The sequence below is a fragment of the Dipodomys spectabilis genome, unplaced genomic scaffold, assembly GCF_019054845.1.
Source record: "Dipodomys spectabilis isolate Male_0828 unplaced genomic scaffold, ASM1905484v1 ptg000175l, whole genome shotgun sequence".
NCBI classification, from domain to species: domain Eukaryota; kingdom Metazoa; phylum Chordata; class Mammalia; order Rodentia; family Heteromyidae; genus Dipodomys; species Dipodomys spectabilis.
Window position 1 is genome coordinate 8857015 of NW_024870852.1, and position 15583 is coordinate 8872597.

Sequence of the window (15583 nt, forward strand, 5' to 3'; positions counted from 1 at the left end):
CCCACTCACTACCTGCTCACCCACCCACCATGCTGTATTCTGGGGGTGTCCTGCCTAGGCCCTGTTCTCTTAAGAGCTGCCAGGTTGAAGGAGGAGGCTGGCCCTACATAGACAATCACAACCAAGTGGCTTGGTCTAAAGAGCATGGGGTGTCTGGGAATATTCAGGGGCTGGCTGCAGGTGAGTCTCCTGGGCTTTCTGAGCCTGTATCCACCCTTGTCCATGGGGATAATGATGGCAGGGCTCAGGGAGGGTGAGCAGAGGCAGAGAGAGCCTGAGCTGGGCGCTGGTGGCTCATGCCTGTCATCCTAGCTACTCATGAGGCTGAAATCTGAGGCTCATGGTTCAAAGCAAGCCTGGGCAGGAAAGTCCATGAGTCTCTTATCTCCAATTAACCACCAGAAAACCGGAAGTGGCGCTGTGGCTCTTGGGGTACGCGAGGGGGTGCGAGGAAGCTAGGGGTCTAGCACCTGAGCCATGGAGGGTGAGGGTGTGCATGGCCAGCGGGAAAGCCCAGAACACGCCCGCCCGTTGGGTGTGCATCCTCTCCTGTGTCCCACAGATGAAGACCGGGGGATGGGGTGCGGTCTGTCAGAAGCTTCCCTTCCACCCTCAGGTGGCGCCCTCGAGCCATGGAGTCCCACGCGCGCGGGGACACTGGGAACCCCAGGACCTTAGAGCGGACCTTCGGTCCTACCCGGGGAGGGAGGCGTGGGAGCGGGGAAACCGCGGGGCTGGGCGCAACCGGAGCCCCCAGCGGCGGGGGAAGAGGCGTCTGGACCCCGCTCCTCCCGCCGCCCCGCCCCGGTTCCTTGAACCCTAGCGGGGACGCCCGCACTCCGGAGATGCCCTGAGGGAGGAGGAGGAAGCCGGGTCGGCGCCCCCGAGTCCCCCGCCCTAGGCCGTGGCCCGCCTGCCGGTTCCGCCCCGCGCTAACTCTCGGGGCGCTCTCGCCGGCGGCAGGCGGAGCTCGATCGGCGGCGCTCGAGGATCCCCGGCTCCCGCCCCTTCCCCGCCCCTCCTTCCCTCCCTCCCTCCCTCCCTCCCCGGAGCCCCGCGGCGGCCGGAGCCGCGGCGGTGTGGCCCCGCGCGGCGCGAGCAGGTACGTGCGCCTCGGCCGCGGCTCGGGGCCGGCAGGGGAAGGTGGGCGGGAGCCGAGGAGGGCGAGGCAGGGGCGGCCGGGCCCCGAGCCGCAGCCCAGACTCGGGCAGGCGGGCGCCGGGGAGGACGCACCCCGGGCCGCCCCGCGCCCTCCGTTCCCGCGTGGGGAGGCGGCGGGAGGCCCGGTGCAGGTAGGCGCGCCGGGCGCGATCGGCTCCGCGAGGCGGGCGGCGTGGCGGCGGCGGGAGGCGGAGGCCCGAGGCGGCGGCGGGGGAGCGGCGGCGGACAGCTCAGCCTGACCTCGCGGCCCGCCGAAGGACACGCGCCGCGGCGTGGGGGGGGGGGGGGGACCCGGGCGCGCTCGGATCCCCGCCGCGCCTCGGCATCTCCGGGGCCTCCCTGCGGTGGGCGCTGCCCGGCCGGCCCGCTCCGGCCTGGCCCGGGCCCGCGGCGGCGTTGGCGGTCAAGGGCAGGAGCCGGGGGGTGTGAACTGCGGGCCGGCGGGCGCGCGGGCGCGGCGGGCGGGCGGGCTGCCGGGGCTTTCTGCGCGGAACTTTGGGTATGACAGCGTGGACCTGCGTGTGCGTACCCGCGCGCAGGAGGCTTTGTGTACAACTCATGCGTGCGTGTGTCTGCCGATTGGATTTGTGAAGCTTCGCCCATCCTCGCTGGACGTCTGTTTCCCTGGGTGCTAGGGTACCTACGCCATGGGCCGGGTGTTGGGGCCTGGGCAGGTCTGGGGTGGGCATGGCTTGGATCTCAGCCGTCCTAGGAGGACCAGGGGAATCTTTCTGGATGGTCTCTCTGTCTCTGTCTCCCTTTCTCCCTTTCTCTCTCCACTCTATTCCCTCCTTAGTACCAGAGTGGCCCGCGGGTCACACTGCTGGCTCCCCGTACCTGGGGGTGTGCCTTTCAGGACCTGCCCCACTGCAGATGGGCATGGTGGTGGTGGTGGTGGTGGTGGTGGTGGGGTGTAACCGATGGGCACCAGAACATGGCATGGCATGGCCTTGAGTAACTAATTGGTGGGCACCGGGACCTTAATGAGAAAAAAACATACTCTAAAACTGAGGGTGAGGACCCTCCCCCCACACACACTGTCATCTTACAGAAAAGTTTTGGGTTCTTGCAGGGTGAAAGAGAGCCCCCAAGCCAGGAATTTGAGCACCCAGATTTCCTCTGGGATATAGGGTTATCAGGGAAGAGGTAGGATATTCAAGGGGACTGATGGGTGGGGCACATCTGAGCACCTTAGCACCGTGGACGTAGCTTATGGTGCTAAGAACAAAAAGTCAGCCAGCTCTCCTGTCTTTCCTGAGCACTCACCAGGGAGTGAGAGGGCCCTAGGCAGGACCTTCAGGGCTCTATTACAAGTGGAGGGCAGGCAAGGAGCAGGATGAGCTGGGGAAGGAGGGTGGAGTGCTGTCACCGCACAGGACACACAGCTGTGCAGGCTTTAGGGTATAATCATCTTAGAGCACCTGCATTCAACTGGCTCCCTCATGTGTGCTGTGGAATCCGGGCATGTTTCCTGTTCCCTGTGAAGATTAACCAAGATATTCTTCATCATGAATGAAGGGCGGGTCCAGAGTCCAGCACATAGTGGGTGCTCAGTGAACACTTATTAAATGAGTGCTCCGGAAAGAGGGACAAAGTGACAGAATTATCAGTAGAAGCAGGTCTTTTGCTCAGATGAAAGGCCTAGTGCTGCCCGTCCACATGGTTCGGAAGGTCAGAAGAGGGAAGCCTATGCCTTCTTGCATGGAACCTCTTGTCCTCAGCATGTAAGACTTCCATTTCATTCATGCTCACTTCATTCATTTGCTCAGATTCACACATACATCTGCAGAGCATGAGAGAATAAACACGAGAATGCACAGCATCAGGTATGTGTGCATGTGTGTGCATGTGTGTACATGTGACAGATAGCAGCACAGCCATTCTGAATCTAGGGGATGGTGTCCCTGGGATGTGTGAACACTTGTGTGCTCAGGGGGCCTAGGTATCTGTGCCCAGGGCCCAGCAGAGCCACCTGCTGTGTGGCTTTGCAGTGAAGGAGGGGCCTGTGGGAAAGAGACAGGATCTGGGTGAGACAGGACTAGGCTGATAGCTGCCCCCCCCCCCCCCCCCCCCCCCCCCCGGTGTTAGGAAGGAATGGGACCAGGGTGGGCTGATTCTTCCATTGTTCAAGAGAAGAAAAAGCCAGGCATCCAAAAAATAAAATGGGCTTTTGCTATACATATAAGTGTGTGTATGTGTGTGTGTGTGTGTGTATAAAACTAATTCACTGAAACCAGACTAGAAATAAAACAAAGCAAAAATTTGTGTAAGTCAAATCTGGCCATGGGACTGTAGATAGGTATTGTTTGATGGGTGTGCCTCTGTGTGTGTGTGTGTGTGTGTGTGCGTGCACACTTGTTTGAGCATGGTGGGTGTGAGCTTTGCAGCTCACAGAGTCCCCCTTCTCCTTCCTCCCCTTTTCTCTTCTTCCCCCCTTCCTTCCTCCTCCTCCTAACCTCTCCTATTCAGTTTCAGTCCTGACTCTCAGGTCTGCACCTCCCCGTCCCCGCCTCGCTGCTCCTTATCCCAAGGAGTGAAACACATAGCTTGTTCTAGCCCCCATCAGCCTCCCTGTGAGATGAGCCACCACAGGGCCAGTCCGTGCCCAGGGACCAGTGTGGTGTCAGCTCCCCCAGCCCACTGGCTTCCTGGCGGACATGCCCTCCATTCTCCTTCTGCTTCCTTTCCTACTATCTATCCTGCTGCCTTCTGAAACTCACCTGGATCTAACGCCATCACTCCCCTGACTCCCCGGCCTGGCTTTCAGAGCCCTCTGAGCTGCCTCTGGGGCCCTTCTTTTCCTTTCCTGAATTCCCTCCTAGATCACCTTACTTATGGGGGGCCCCATAAGTCTGGCCCCAGGAACAGCAAGTCTCAGAGGCTTCCCTGGTTCCTCCCCTTTGTTCTCACCCCTCTCCATCCTCACCACAAATAATGATGCTCATGCATTGAACCAGCCAGGGCCTCATGTGCATTGTACTTGAAATCCTCACAGCCACCTTGGGAGGAAGATGTTTTGTTTATTCCCACTTTACACATGAGAATAGTTAGTCTGGAGAGCCACCCACACCATGTGCCTAAGCTCAAGATGGACCTAAAGCCTATGGCCACCCTAACTCCCTCCATTGCTGATACTTCTGTATGTTGCCTCCATCCCACACTAGGCCTGTGCAGCAGGGAGTGCTGCTATCCTGTCACTCCATAGATGGAGACACAGAGGCCTAGAGAGGCCGAGGGACTTGTTCAAAGTCACATACCAGCCAGTGCTGGAGAGGATCTTTGCGTGGACCATACTGCTGTGTCATGTTCTTGTCCCCATCTCCTCCTCTGTGTGTCCAGCCAACCCCGGGTGGAACCACACCCATGGACAAGTGTGACGTCCCATCGCAGCAGGCATTTACTTGGCAGAAGTCGGCTGAATTCAACTAATGTGCTGTTTTCTCTTCTAGCTGCCAAGGGGCCAAGGGATGAACTGGGGTCTTCCTTCCCAATGGCATCGATCCCTGGACTGGAACTGAAGACATTGAGCAATGGTCCCCAGGTCCCAAGGCCACCCAGAGTGGGTGTGGATAATGCCTGTTTCTCCTCTGAGGAGCATGAGACTCGATTCCAGTACTCTGGGGATGCCAGACTGGGTGGCTCCCCCAGCTCCCCAGGGCATGTTTCCTCACTGCCCCGGTCTCAGAGAGACGATTTGTCCCTGCATTCAGAGGAGGGGCCAGGGTTGGAGCCCATAAGCCGCCCGGTGGATTATGGCTTTGTTTCTGCCCTGATTTTCCTGGTGAGTGGGATTCTCCTGGTGGTCACAGCCTATGCCATCCCCCGTGAGGCCCGCATCAACCCAGACACAGTGACCGCGAGGGAGATGGAGCGCCTAGAGATGTACTATGCCCGCCTGGGCACCCACCTGGACAAGTGCATCATCGCGGGCCTGGGGCTACTCACAGTGGGCGGCATGCTCTTGTCTGTGCTGCTCATGGTCTCCCTGTGCAAGGGTGAGCTGTACCGCCGGCGGACCTTCGTCCCAGGCAGGGGCTCCAGGAAGACCTACGGCTCCATTAACCTGCGCATGAGACAGCTCACTGGGGATGGAGGCCAGGCCCTGGTGGAGAATGAGGTTGTCCAAGTCTCAGAGACCAGCCACCCCCTCCAGGGCTCTTAAGTAGGAGCACACCCTTTGTGGCTGCTTCAGCTGCAGGTCTAAGCCCCCCCAGAGGCCTGAGCTCCACATAGTGCCCCATGGAAGGAGTCTTGGTGCCAGAGAAGGAGACAGAGCCTGGGCCAGGCCACATACATGCAAAGTGCTCACTGATCTGTTTTGCAGCTTGAGGTTTTGCATAAGGTTTTGTTTGGAGGGGGATGGCTTCTGCTGCTAAAAATACAAAGTTTGGAAACCACTGCTCTTGGAAGATGAGGTCTCTTGGCATTTCTGAGGGCTGAGAGTTTGTTTGAAAGATTGCCCAGGCCTGGGGGAATTCTGAGACCTCCACCAGCCTCTTCTGCCAAGGTTTGATCTTGGCAGGGTAGGGTGGAGGGGGATTTTGAGCTCTGGCCATCCACGGTGGCAGATAGCTTCTTGAAAATGGGGATCCCATTCAGCATTGGGGTGACTCCTGCAGCATTCCACTGACTGAACTATAATCTCCCCCACTAAAGACAGCTGTTAGGCTTGTCCATAAAGTGAGAGGTTAAACTGCACAAACCCTTAGGGCCAGCTCTGCCCCGGAAATGAGAACTCCCCAACTCTGACCTCGGCCATTCCTCCAAGGACCAGCAGGCACGAGTTATTCTCAGTGGCACATTCTGGCCCACGCTTGGTGATCCAGGCGTAGTGATCTTAGGCCTTCTAGAGTCCTTTGGTCCAGTTGGGCTAAATCTATCATTTGCCAAAACCTTAGTTTTGGTCTTGGGTATCACTTCCCGTAGTGCAGGTGAGTGGGAGGCCAAGAGGGCTTTGCTGTGTCTGTGGCACAAGGTGGGCCATTGTCACTTCCTTTTGCAACCGTGTGTCCCTAGGGATTGACCTCATTCTGGTAGTAAAAAATGTTGTTGTTTTTCTTTTAAAGAATGTGTTTTTTTAAATGCTGAATTTGTAGCAAACTATAGATATGATCCCTGAAAGTATAGTCTGAAGGTATAAATGCTGAATTTGTAATCTTTATTTCTCCTCTTAGTAGTTAACATGCAGTGACATTTGTTTGGGGAGAAATCAGGCACTTTTAGGTAGATACTCCAGCCATATTGATCACTGTTTGTTTTTGGCCCGGTGGAATTTTTGCAGGCTCCTTCCAAACTCCCTTTAAACTTCTAACAGGGAAGGGACACAGATTCTAAGGGCAAGGGGCTGTGGGTGTGTGAGGATTGGGGGCTTCCAGAGCCCATACCTTCTAAGCCACTGGTGAGTTGTTTTGGTGATCCCCTAGGGGCTGAGGATCTGGGCTGTCATGGGGTATGGATGGGGTGGGCGGTGGGGGGATGCAGGGGGAGTCTATGGATTAGAGATGCCCTGAGTCCCTGTAACAAGAGCTTTCAGTCTAGCGAGTTGAGCCTCTGGGGCAGTGTAATGTCACAGCTTCTGAGACAGATCAAATATCTGCTTCTGCTGGCAGTCTTTGCCCAGAGCTGAGGGCCCAGTGATTGCTGAGGGGACAAAGATGGTAGAGCTTGGCCTCCCAGGTTTGGAGGTAGTGGTGGTGAATGGGTGGAGCTTGCCCAGCATGGGCGGGAGGATCACAAGTCCTGGGCTTGTGTAGACAAGTCAGTCTCTCTCTCTCTCAGGCTCCAAGCAAAGGAACAACGCAAAGAATTCCACCCCTGGTGAACCACAGTGGAACTGGACCATCCCAAATGATGGGCCCAGGCTTTGCAAATCCATAATGATAATAATAAAAATGTGAACCTAAGCCATACTGGTTCCTGTGACAGTGGCGGGGGGTGGGGTGGGGGCTCATTTGGTTCTTAAACCTGTGAAGAAGCTGAACCTGAGATCATCCACTCACATCCGTTGAAATGCAATGAATTGTATTGAGGGGGGAAAAAATCTATGAGAAGATTAAATTCCAGGAATCTCAGGTTTTTCTCTAAACCACAGAAGCCTGCTTTGCATGCTGATGTGGAAACTCCTTTAGAAAATGTGGATAATGGATTGAGGCAGTCATTACCTTGTCAGTGAATTAAGAAAAACGTGAGAGATGCCAAAAAACATTTCCCTAGATTGCAGCTGAACTCTCCCAAACTGGCAGATCCCAGACAGAAAGGAGTCAGGTAGAGGGTAGATGCCTAAGAAGGTCCTTTGTAGGGTTTTTCTCTCCCACACAACAGGCTACCAGGGTTCCAAAAGCCGGATTTTCCTCGCAGTATCTTTACACATCATGATTTTGGAGTGAGCGAGCCCTGGTGATACTCATGGCTAGCCTTCGGCTCCTTCTCACTCTGTACCTCTGGCCCACTGGCAGATCCTGCTGGTTCCACTTTTAGTCTCATCACAGCTCATTCCTTGGCCACTGATACTCATCCAGGATACTCTCTGGGGGTTGTGGCTTTCTTTCCTCCCCCTCCCTCCCACCCCGTGTTCAGCTAGGTCAGGTCATCCCTCTGCCCTAAGCCCTGCTAAATGTCTCTTGTTCTAAGCAAAACTCAGCCAGAGGTGGATGGAGGCAGGACTAGCACAGCTCATGCGTCCAGATCCCTCCCCTGCACAGCCCCCTTCTGAGGCCTTCAGAGGCACCCAGTCCTGAGCCTTTGGAAGTCTCCACTCACTCATCTCAGGTGCTGGCTGGGATCCACTGCTGTTGCTCCCTTTCTCAGGAATATTACCTTCCCTGGAATTCTCTTTAAATGCCCTCCTCCTTGCACACATGCATCTGCCTACATGCATGCAGGTGCATATGCACATACCCTTGTGTGTACACACTCACATCCTGTAACACACACACACACACACACACACACACAGCTTCTTCTTGTCTGACCTTGCTCAGAAGCCAAGGACACATGCTCTGGGAAAGCAGCACCAAGCCAGGGCATCCTTTGGATGATTGACGACGTTTGCTTTCTCTGCCAGCTACAGGCTGTGCGGTTCCCGGCATGCCTCCCTCCCCACTGTCAGATCTGCCCTTTCCAGGGTGGGCCGCCATTTCCTTCCATACTCTCTGCACTGCTTCCAAGCCTCTTCCCTTGGGGAGAGGAGGAGGATGTCTAAGACGTTTACCTGGGCACTTTGGGAGGGGACTAGGTGAGCCAGGTCCTGCCCAGTGTTGACTTTGGGCAGGTAGGTCTACCTCCTTGGTCTTCCAGAGTAAAACTGGGCAGGTAGAATGTGGTTCCTTGAATGTCAAAGGGCAGAAGCAAGAGGAAGATGGAGTGTCAGTAGCACTGAGGAAGGCAGAGACACTCAGGGGAGAGAAGCTTGCTGAGATCGTTCCCAGATGCTGGTGGTGAGTACCTCATCACTGAAGGGATGTTAGCAATCAGGCACTGTCTATATTCAGGCATGGAGCTTGTAGAGTTTGGTGAGCTCCCTGAGCTTTTACCCCTCCTGTGAGGAATGCCAATGCTCCATTGGCCAGAGCCTGGCTAAAGACAAGGACAACATTAGCCCAAACACCCTCTTCCAGGCCTAGTTTGCCCAGGGACAGATGGGCAGAGGTACCAGGCCACCTGTGAAGTGCAGAGTGTGACAGGATGGCCACCTCCCTCCTCCGTGTGTGTGTGTGTGTGTGTGTGTGTGTGTGTGTGCGCGTGCGTGCACATGCGTGCACACGTTGTGATTCCCCAGGGGAATCTAGGCTGAGAGCAGAACCTTCCAGAAGGACTGCATGAGATCTGTCTGATGGAAAAGTCAGTCAGTGCCTCTAGACTGCCAGGGTGCTGAGAAGGTGCCCAGTGTCTTGTAGACTGTTTCCTGAGCTGTGTAAGTGACAGTGCGAATCTCAGTACCTTCCCCAGAAGCCTGTCCAGGAAGCACTTAGCACGGTGCTTACTCACTTGATGCTTTCTGCGCCGGTGCTTCCTAATTGTTTGGTAAATGTCAGTGCTCAGGTTCATTTATTCACGCACATCTAATCTCCATTCTTCACACACAGCCCCTGTCCTGGAGCCACTGCCAGGCTGGCTGGGGAACAGGGCAGTTCAGTGGTCCCTGTGGTGATGTGGGAAGCAGGGAGGCTTGTGCATGGGGGGGGGGGTGCGGATGAGGCAGCTGTGTGAGCTGGAGTAAGGCTGTCCTGGTAGGGGGAGGTCTAGTAGGAATCTCAAACAATGATGCGGCACCCATGTGGGATGAGGAGAAAAGACACCCCAGACACACACAGAGGCCAGCGTGAGCAAAGTCCTCCACAGCAGGCAGAGTGGGGATGGGGGGAGGGATAAGGTCTACAGGTTCTGTGCAGGAAGGAGTGGGAGATGACATGCTGGAGTATGGGGGGTGGGGGGTGCGGGTGGCGTTAGTAACTGGCTTGCAGGTTACTGTGAAGACTTCTACAGGCTCCAGGAGTAGCAGAAGGTCTGTTTGCCCTTGGATGGCTACAGATGTGTGTACCAGGAAGGATCTGCAAGGGCAGATGCAGTGGGGGAGCACTGTAGCACTGTGGCTTGCTGTGGGAATTCTCCAGGGCTCCCGCTGCAGTCCTGACCCCAGCATGACCTCAAGCTCCCTCGTGTGACCTCTTACCTCCAAGGTCAAGACACAGCCACTTTCACTGAGTGAAAGGGAGCTCACTAACCAGCTCTGCTAGCAGGAAGACTGGCCCCAGGGAGCAGGGAGGGAGCCGGGGAAGGCGGCGGCTGCCTTGTCAACCTCTTCCCAGGAGGTATGGTGTCTGGGCCCTCACTGACTTAGGGCCAATGACATTCAGCCACCTCTTTCCAATCGTCTCTTTCTTCTTCTCTTCTACTCTCCCTACATCCTTTGATCCCTGTCTCTGTGTCCACCTCTCTTTCACTGAAGCTGCTCAGGAGCAGCCAGGCATCCAGAGGTGAGCTGTCACTTTTGCTGACTCTCCTGCCAGCCGCCAGCCACTCCTGAGCCCCCACCAGATGAAAGCTGGGACCAAGTGCAGATGTCTGCAGGGCTTGGCAGGGACATCAATGAACGCAGCGGGTGGCTGTGGCAGTGGTGGCAGGACCAAAGGGCATCTGTTCCAGCTCTGGCCAGCTGTTCCCTGTGGTCACCAGAGCCCCGGGTTTCTCAAGGGCAGCTGGACAGCTCAACTTTTAAGTGGGCGCAGAGATGATGCCAGGCATTATCGCATTGCTGAGGCCAAAGCTGGGGTGCTGGGGCTAGAACAGTACCCACTCACAGTGACAGGGGCACAGACCATCTGAGGTGCCCAGCCAAACACCATTCATTCATTCATTCATTCTCTGGTGCTTGGAGATTCAGCACTAAATAGATAAAAGTGAGTTTTTTTTTTCAGGGCTTTGTGCTTGGCAGGCAGAGGCTCTACCACTTGAGTCATGCTACACCCCTTTTTGCTTTAGTAATTTTCTAGATAGGGTCTCCTGACCCTCTCCCCCTCTCACCTAGGCTGATCTGGACCACAATTCGATTTATGCTTTCCTTATTCCTACCACTCCTGAGTAGTTTCAGTGAAAGAAATGTGGACATGGAGGAATCCAAAAGGAGGTTGAACACCTGTCATCACCTCCATTTCACAGATGAGGAAGACCAAGGCATCTGCAAAAGTCCACACAGCTGATGAAGCAGGGACAAGACTCAAGCCTAATGATACATCATCATGTATCGCATGACTTAATATGACAGAAGCCAGTTGGAGCTTGTTTATGGAAGATCTAGGCTGTGGACTACTCTTTTATAATCTCACAGGTGGCCAGATCCTAGTCAGCTCCATCCCTACCTTGCCTTTACAGATGGGAAAGCAAAGGGGACAGGACTTGCCCAGGGTGTCTATGGCACAGACCCATCCCTTTTCATGGGCTTCTCATGGATGCAAGAAGCCTGAGGATGAACCTGCTCCTGTAGTTCTGAGGGTGGGACTTCTACATGGGAGGCAGGAATCCTAGGTATAGTTTTCCTCCCTTCAGGGATGCCTCCCTGTTCTTAGGAGTTGGACAATCTGGGTTCTTGGGTAGACTGGTCTGGCATAACCAGGCCCAAAGTTCTCCCAGGGCTGCAGGGCAGGCAGGCGCTGGCCAGGGTGCTGAACCAGTACAATGCTCTCCTGACTACTCAGGAGAGCATCAGAACCTCCATGACTGTTTTGGCCAGTGTTTGGCGGAAGAGCCTTGGAGTTGAAGCCAAGATTTTCTAAGATCAGTGTGACTCTGGGAAGGTCATCCTTACTCATCTGCCCTGGACTTGCTTTTTCACTTGTTTGTTGAGCTTCCATCTTACTAAACTCAGAAGGCTGAGGTGAGCAGCCGCTGGGGGCAAGTGATTGCCATCCTTTAGAGCCCAAACCTGGTTTTGACACCCAGAGAAGCCTCCAAGGAGTTTACCATCCAGGGGGCTCTGGGCTTGTCTCCTCTGCAAGGTGGAGGCTGTGCCGGGTGGACCAGAGTCCCCTTCTGCTCCAGGCATTCTGGAACAGTAGCTGTTAAGCTGCTTAGGGGTATGAGGAGCATTTTGCCAAAGAATGTTTTTGCTTATTAGGATCACACAGCATTGTCCTTTTTCAGACAGGCCTTGATTCTTCCCAGCTTCTGGGATGAGTTTGGGCCAGGGCATGAGGTCTAGGACACCTCTATTGAAAAAAAAATGCTACAGCTGTAGAATCAATGATCCCTGCTCTGCCGCCCCCCTGGGGACATCTGGCACAACAAATGTCACTAGGAGGGTTTATCTTGGGTTTGAGGAGCACTCCTTGAGATGGTATGCCTAGCATACTGGGCACCATATTAATGCTTGTCCCCTGCACTGGGGACAGCACAAGGTTCCTATTCTTTGGCTCACTGAGTCTCATCTCACCTACCCATAAGACCTTGGTAATAATTGTGACTGGCACCCACTGGGCCACCATTACCTGCTGATATGACACATGTTTGCCACACACTGGCAAAAGGAATGTGGGATCACATTCATGCCTGCCTTCTAGGGTCTGTCCTATCACCAGGGCTGGAACACCACACTGCCTCACCCCCAGTGCTGGCTTAGACTTGCCTTATAGCCTACTAGCAGAGGCAGATTCAAGGCTCATCCTAACTGGAGTGAGCCAGGGTGTGTTTGTGGCAAACAAAGTCTGGGGCCCAGATCCTGCCTGGGTCTCTCTGGAGCAAGAAGTCAACACTACCCAGCAAACATGCAAGTGTTAGGACAGCAAAAGGTAGAGGTATGCTTGTGGGGTAGTGAGTCCTGTGTTTACCAGAACTACACCAAAGTGTTATGAGATTAGGTGACAGAGAACATGACCTACTCCCTGTGTCCCAGTTGTCCTCCTGTGAAGACAGCCATGGGTCTGTAACAAAGTGTTACTAATGAAAACAGATAGGGAGGCCCCAGGGAGGCTGGGCCCTAAAGAGTGAGTCTGTGTGGGACTCGCCACACATTCTTTAACTCTGCGTTCATAGGCACTGCTCAGCTTAAGAATATACTCGGCATTGCAAACACTATGCATTCTTGGGATGGGTCTTAAGATACTCATGACTTGGATTGGAGGTGTCCTGAAGTTCAGAATGGAAAGGTAACACAAGGGGCCACTAATCTAAGAATGGGGAAAACCATCCAAAGAAGAGAAAGTGGAATGCGGGTCAGTACAAGGTCTGTGGCACTTCAGCACCACTGGAAGACAATGGTTTAGAACCAGACTCATATTCTACTTGTGTAAGCCTCTGATGAACTATGGTATTTCAAACCATGCAAGGGTGGTGCTGTGGACCTCACTGTATCAGAACAGGTCATAGGAACTCACCTGAAGGACTGTCCTGTATCACATCTAGCCAAGAACCATCCCCCAAAGTCACAACTTCTGTGTCTCACTGGCAATGGCTTGCCCCAAGATGGCTGTTCTCAAAGCCATGGTCTGCTCCCTGAGGGTGAATGCTCTTCTTTCTTGCATGACATAAATATAGGTAAAAAAGAAAACAAAACAAAAAACCCACACAACCAAAACCACAACAAGCTGAGCTGAGAGCCACTAGGTTGGCTGGGCCAGAAGCTGAGTAACAGAGCTGGCAAGAATGACTGGAGTTCTCCTCCACACTTCTGGGTGTGAGGATGGTGCGGTGCTGCGGAAAACAAGAGTTCCTCACCAGCAAGTGGACTCCTTCACTGCCCAGATAAACACAACTCATCTGCCCACATAAAATCTTGTACACCACTTTTCATAGTAGTATTAATTGTAATAGCCAAAAAGAAGAAGCTATCCTAGTAGTATTAATTGTAATAACCCCAAAGGAGAAACTATCCAACTAGCCATCAGCTGATGGATTAATAAAATGTGATCTAGCCCTATAATGGATTATTCAGCCACAAAAGGAATGCAATAGGCTACAATATGAATTAATCTTGAAAAAGCCGGACTGATTCCATTTATGAGAACTGTCCAGAATGAGCAAATTTTTAGATAGTGGACTAAGAGTTGCCTAGGCTGGGACAGAAGAAAAGGGGGTAAACTGCCTGTGGGCATGGAGCTACTTTTTTGGGGATAGTAAAATGTCCTGGTGGCAGATGCCTAATACTATAAATATACTACAATTCACTGAATCACAGTACTTTAAACAGGACAGCTTATAGGTAGTTTCTCTCTCTATAAAGCAGCTACTTTGAAGGAAACAGAAAACAGGCTATTAATGCTGATGTTTATTGTCAAGGCTGTTTTGGGTTCTACAAGACATGGCCTGAAACATGCCACTGCTGCTTGTTACCATTCATAGCTCAGACAAACAGCAGCAACAGCCTGCTGGGAAACTCAAGCCCCACTCCCTGCCTTCTCCCTCCCTCCCCCACCCTCCTCCCTCCCCACCCAGTCCCAGGGCATTGCCAGTGTCCTTGATGCAAGACCACATGAAAAATGGCTGATTCTGCAAATGAATCACTGTCTTCAGAAAACAGGACTTTATATATGATTCTTTTTGACCTTTTGCTACTAGAAAATCAGTGGCCAATTTATTGTTTACATTTCCTTTTTTCCTAAAATCAGAGTTCTAAAAGTTACCAATATTTGCTGTAGATATCTGTCCAATGGCCTTTAATCCAATATTCCTCTAAATGTTCCTCTGGTTGAAATGGGTATTTTTATGAGGAAATTGCTCCTTGAAAGCCCCTTTAGCTGCAGGTATGGTCCAATTCCAAAACAGAGACAGACATTCCACCCATCCGCCAGCCTCAAAGGCAGTTAAGAGCAATGATGGCATTTGCACTCATGCCTTTCTTTCTCCACAGCATATGTTCTAAAGGCTTCAAGGTGGTCAGCACTCTGTCTCCAGGATTTGTGCTAGTGTCTGACGTGGGAACTGCCAGAAATACCCGGAAGACCAAAGCTGAGATTCAGCTCAGGTAGAAAAGTCAGGGGCTGGGAAGGTGGCTCAGTGGTAGACTGCTTGCCTTGCATGTCTGAGGCCCTGGGTTCAATTCCTCAGCACCACATAAGCAAAAAGAAAAAAGCTGGAAGTGGTGCTGTGGCTCAAGTGGTAGAGCGCTAGCCTTGAGCTGAAGAGCTGAGGACAGCGCCCAGGCCCAGAGTTCAGGCCCCACGACCGGATCCCTCCCCAAAAAAGAAAAGTTTGCCAGATTCCAACTCAATGGAAGAAGCTGGAGTGGAGTATACGTCTCAGATGTGTGGGAGGCTTGAGATTGGGAGGATCATAGTTTGAGGCCAGCTTGGGCAGAAAAGCATGAAACTCCATCTTAAAAGAAGCTAGATGTGGTAGCATAGGTCTGTCATTACAGCTACAATGGGAAGCCAAAAATAGGCAGATCAAAGTCCAGGCACCAGCCATGGCAAGTAAGACCCTAGCTTTTATCAAAATTAGTGCAGAAAAAAGCTGGAGGTATGGTTTAGCAGTATAGCACCTGCCTAGCAAGCATAAGACCCTAGTAGTTTAAAATAAACAACCCCCCCCAAAAAAAAACCCAAAACAGATTCAGGGAGCCCACTCATGTTAGCCTGGCCTCAAGTCCAGTTTCTACCTGAGACTAGCTCTGGGCTTGTTCAGTTTTTCCTGCCCATTCTTGGGCTGAGCAGACAGGCAGTCCTAGGCTATAGAAAAAAGCCTGCAGCACTTCAGAAAAGTGACAGCAGCCTGTTGCTGCCTACAGGAAATGCTGTGTTTCATTTTCAGGGAGGGAAACAAGGAAGTGAAAAGTGGAAGGATCCACTCAGATGACAGTGCCAAGCCCACACCTGTCAGCTCAGGCTGCAAAGGATCCAGATGGCCAAATGTCAGGAGGACTGGACAGAGATTTCCAGAGGCTCCCTGCATCCCAGGGTGCATGACCACACTCAGATGGAGCCTATGTTCCTGT

At 53.4% G+C, this 15583-nt stretch overlaps 1 protein-coding gene across 1 annotated transcript; it reads left to right on the forward strand.

Moving 5' to 3' along the window:
* Positions 1–1046: 1046 nt before the first annotated feature.
* On the forward strand, positions 1047–6592 carry Tmem74b (transmembrane protein 74B). The gene is made up of 2 exons (XM_042694611.1): positions 1047–1102; positions 4611–6592. The coding sequence occupies exon 2, from the start codon at positions 4652–4654 to the stop codon at positions 5321–5323; it is 672 nt and encodes a 223-aa protein (XP_042550545.1). The 5' UTR covers positions 1047–1102; positions 4611–4651; the 3' UTR covers positions 5324–6592.
* Positions 6593–15583: the final 8991 nt, after the last annotated feature.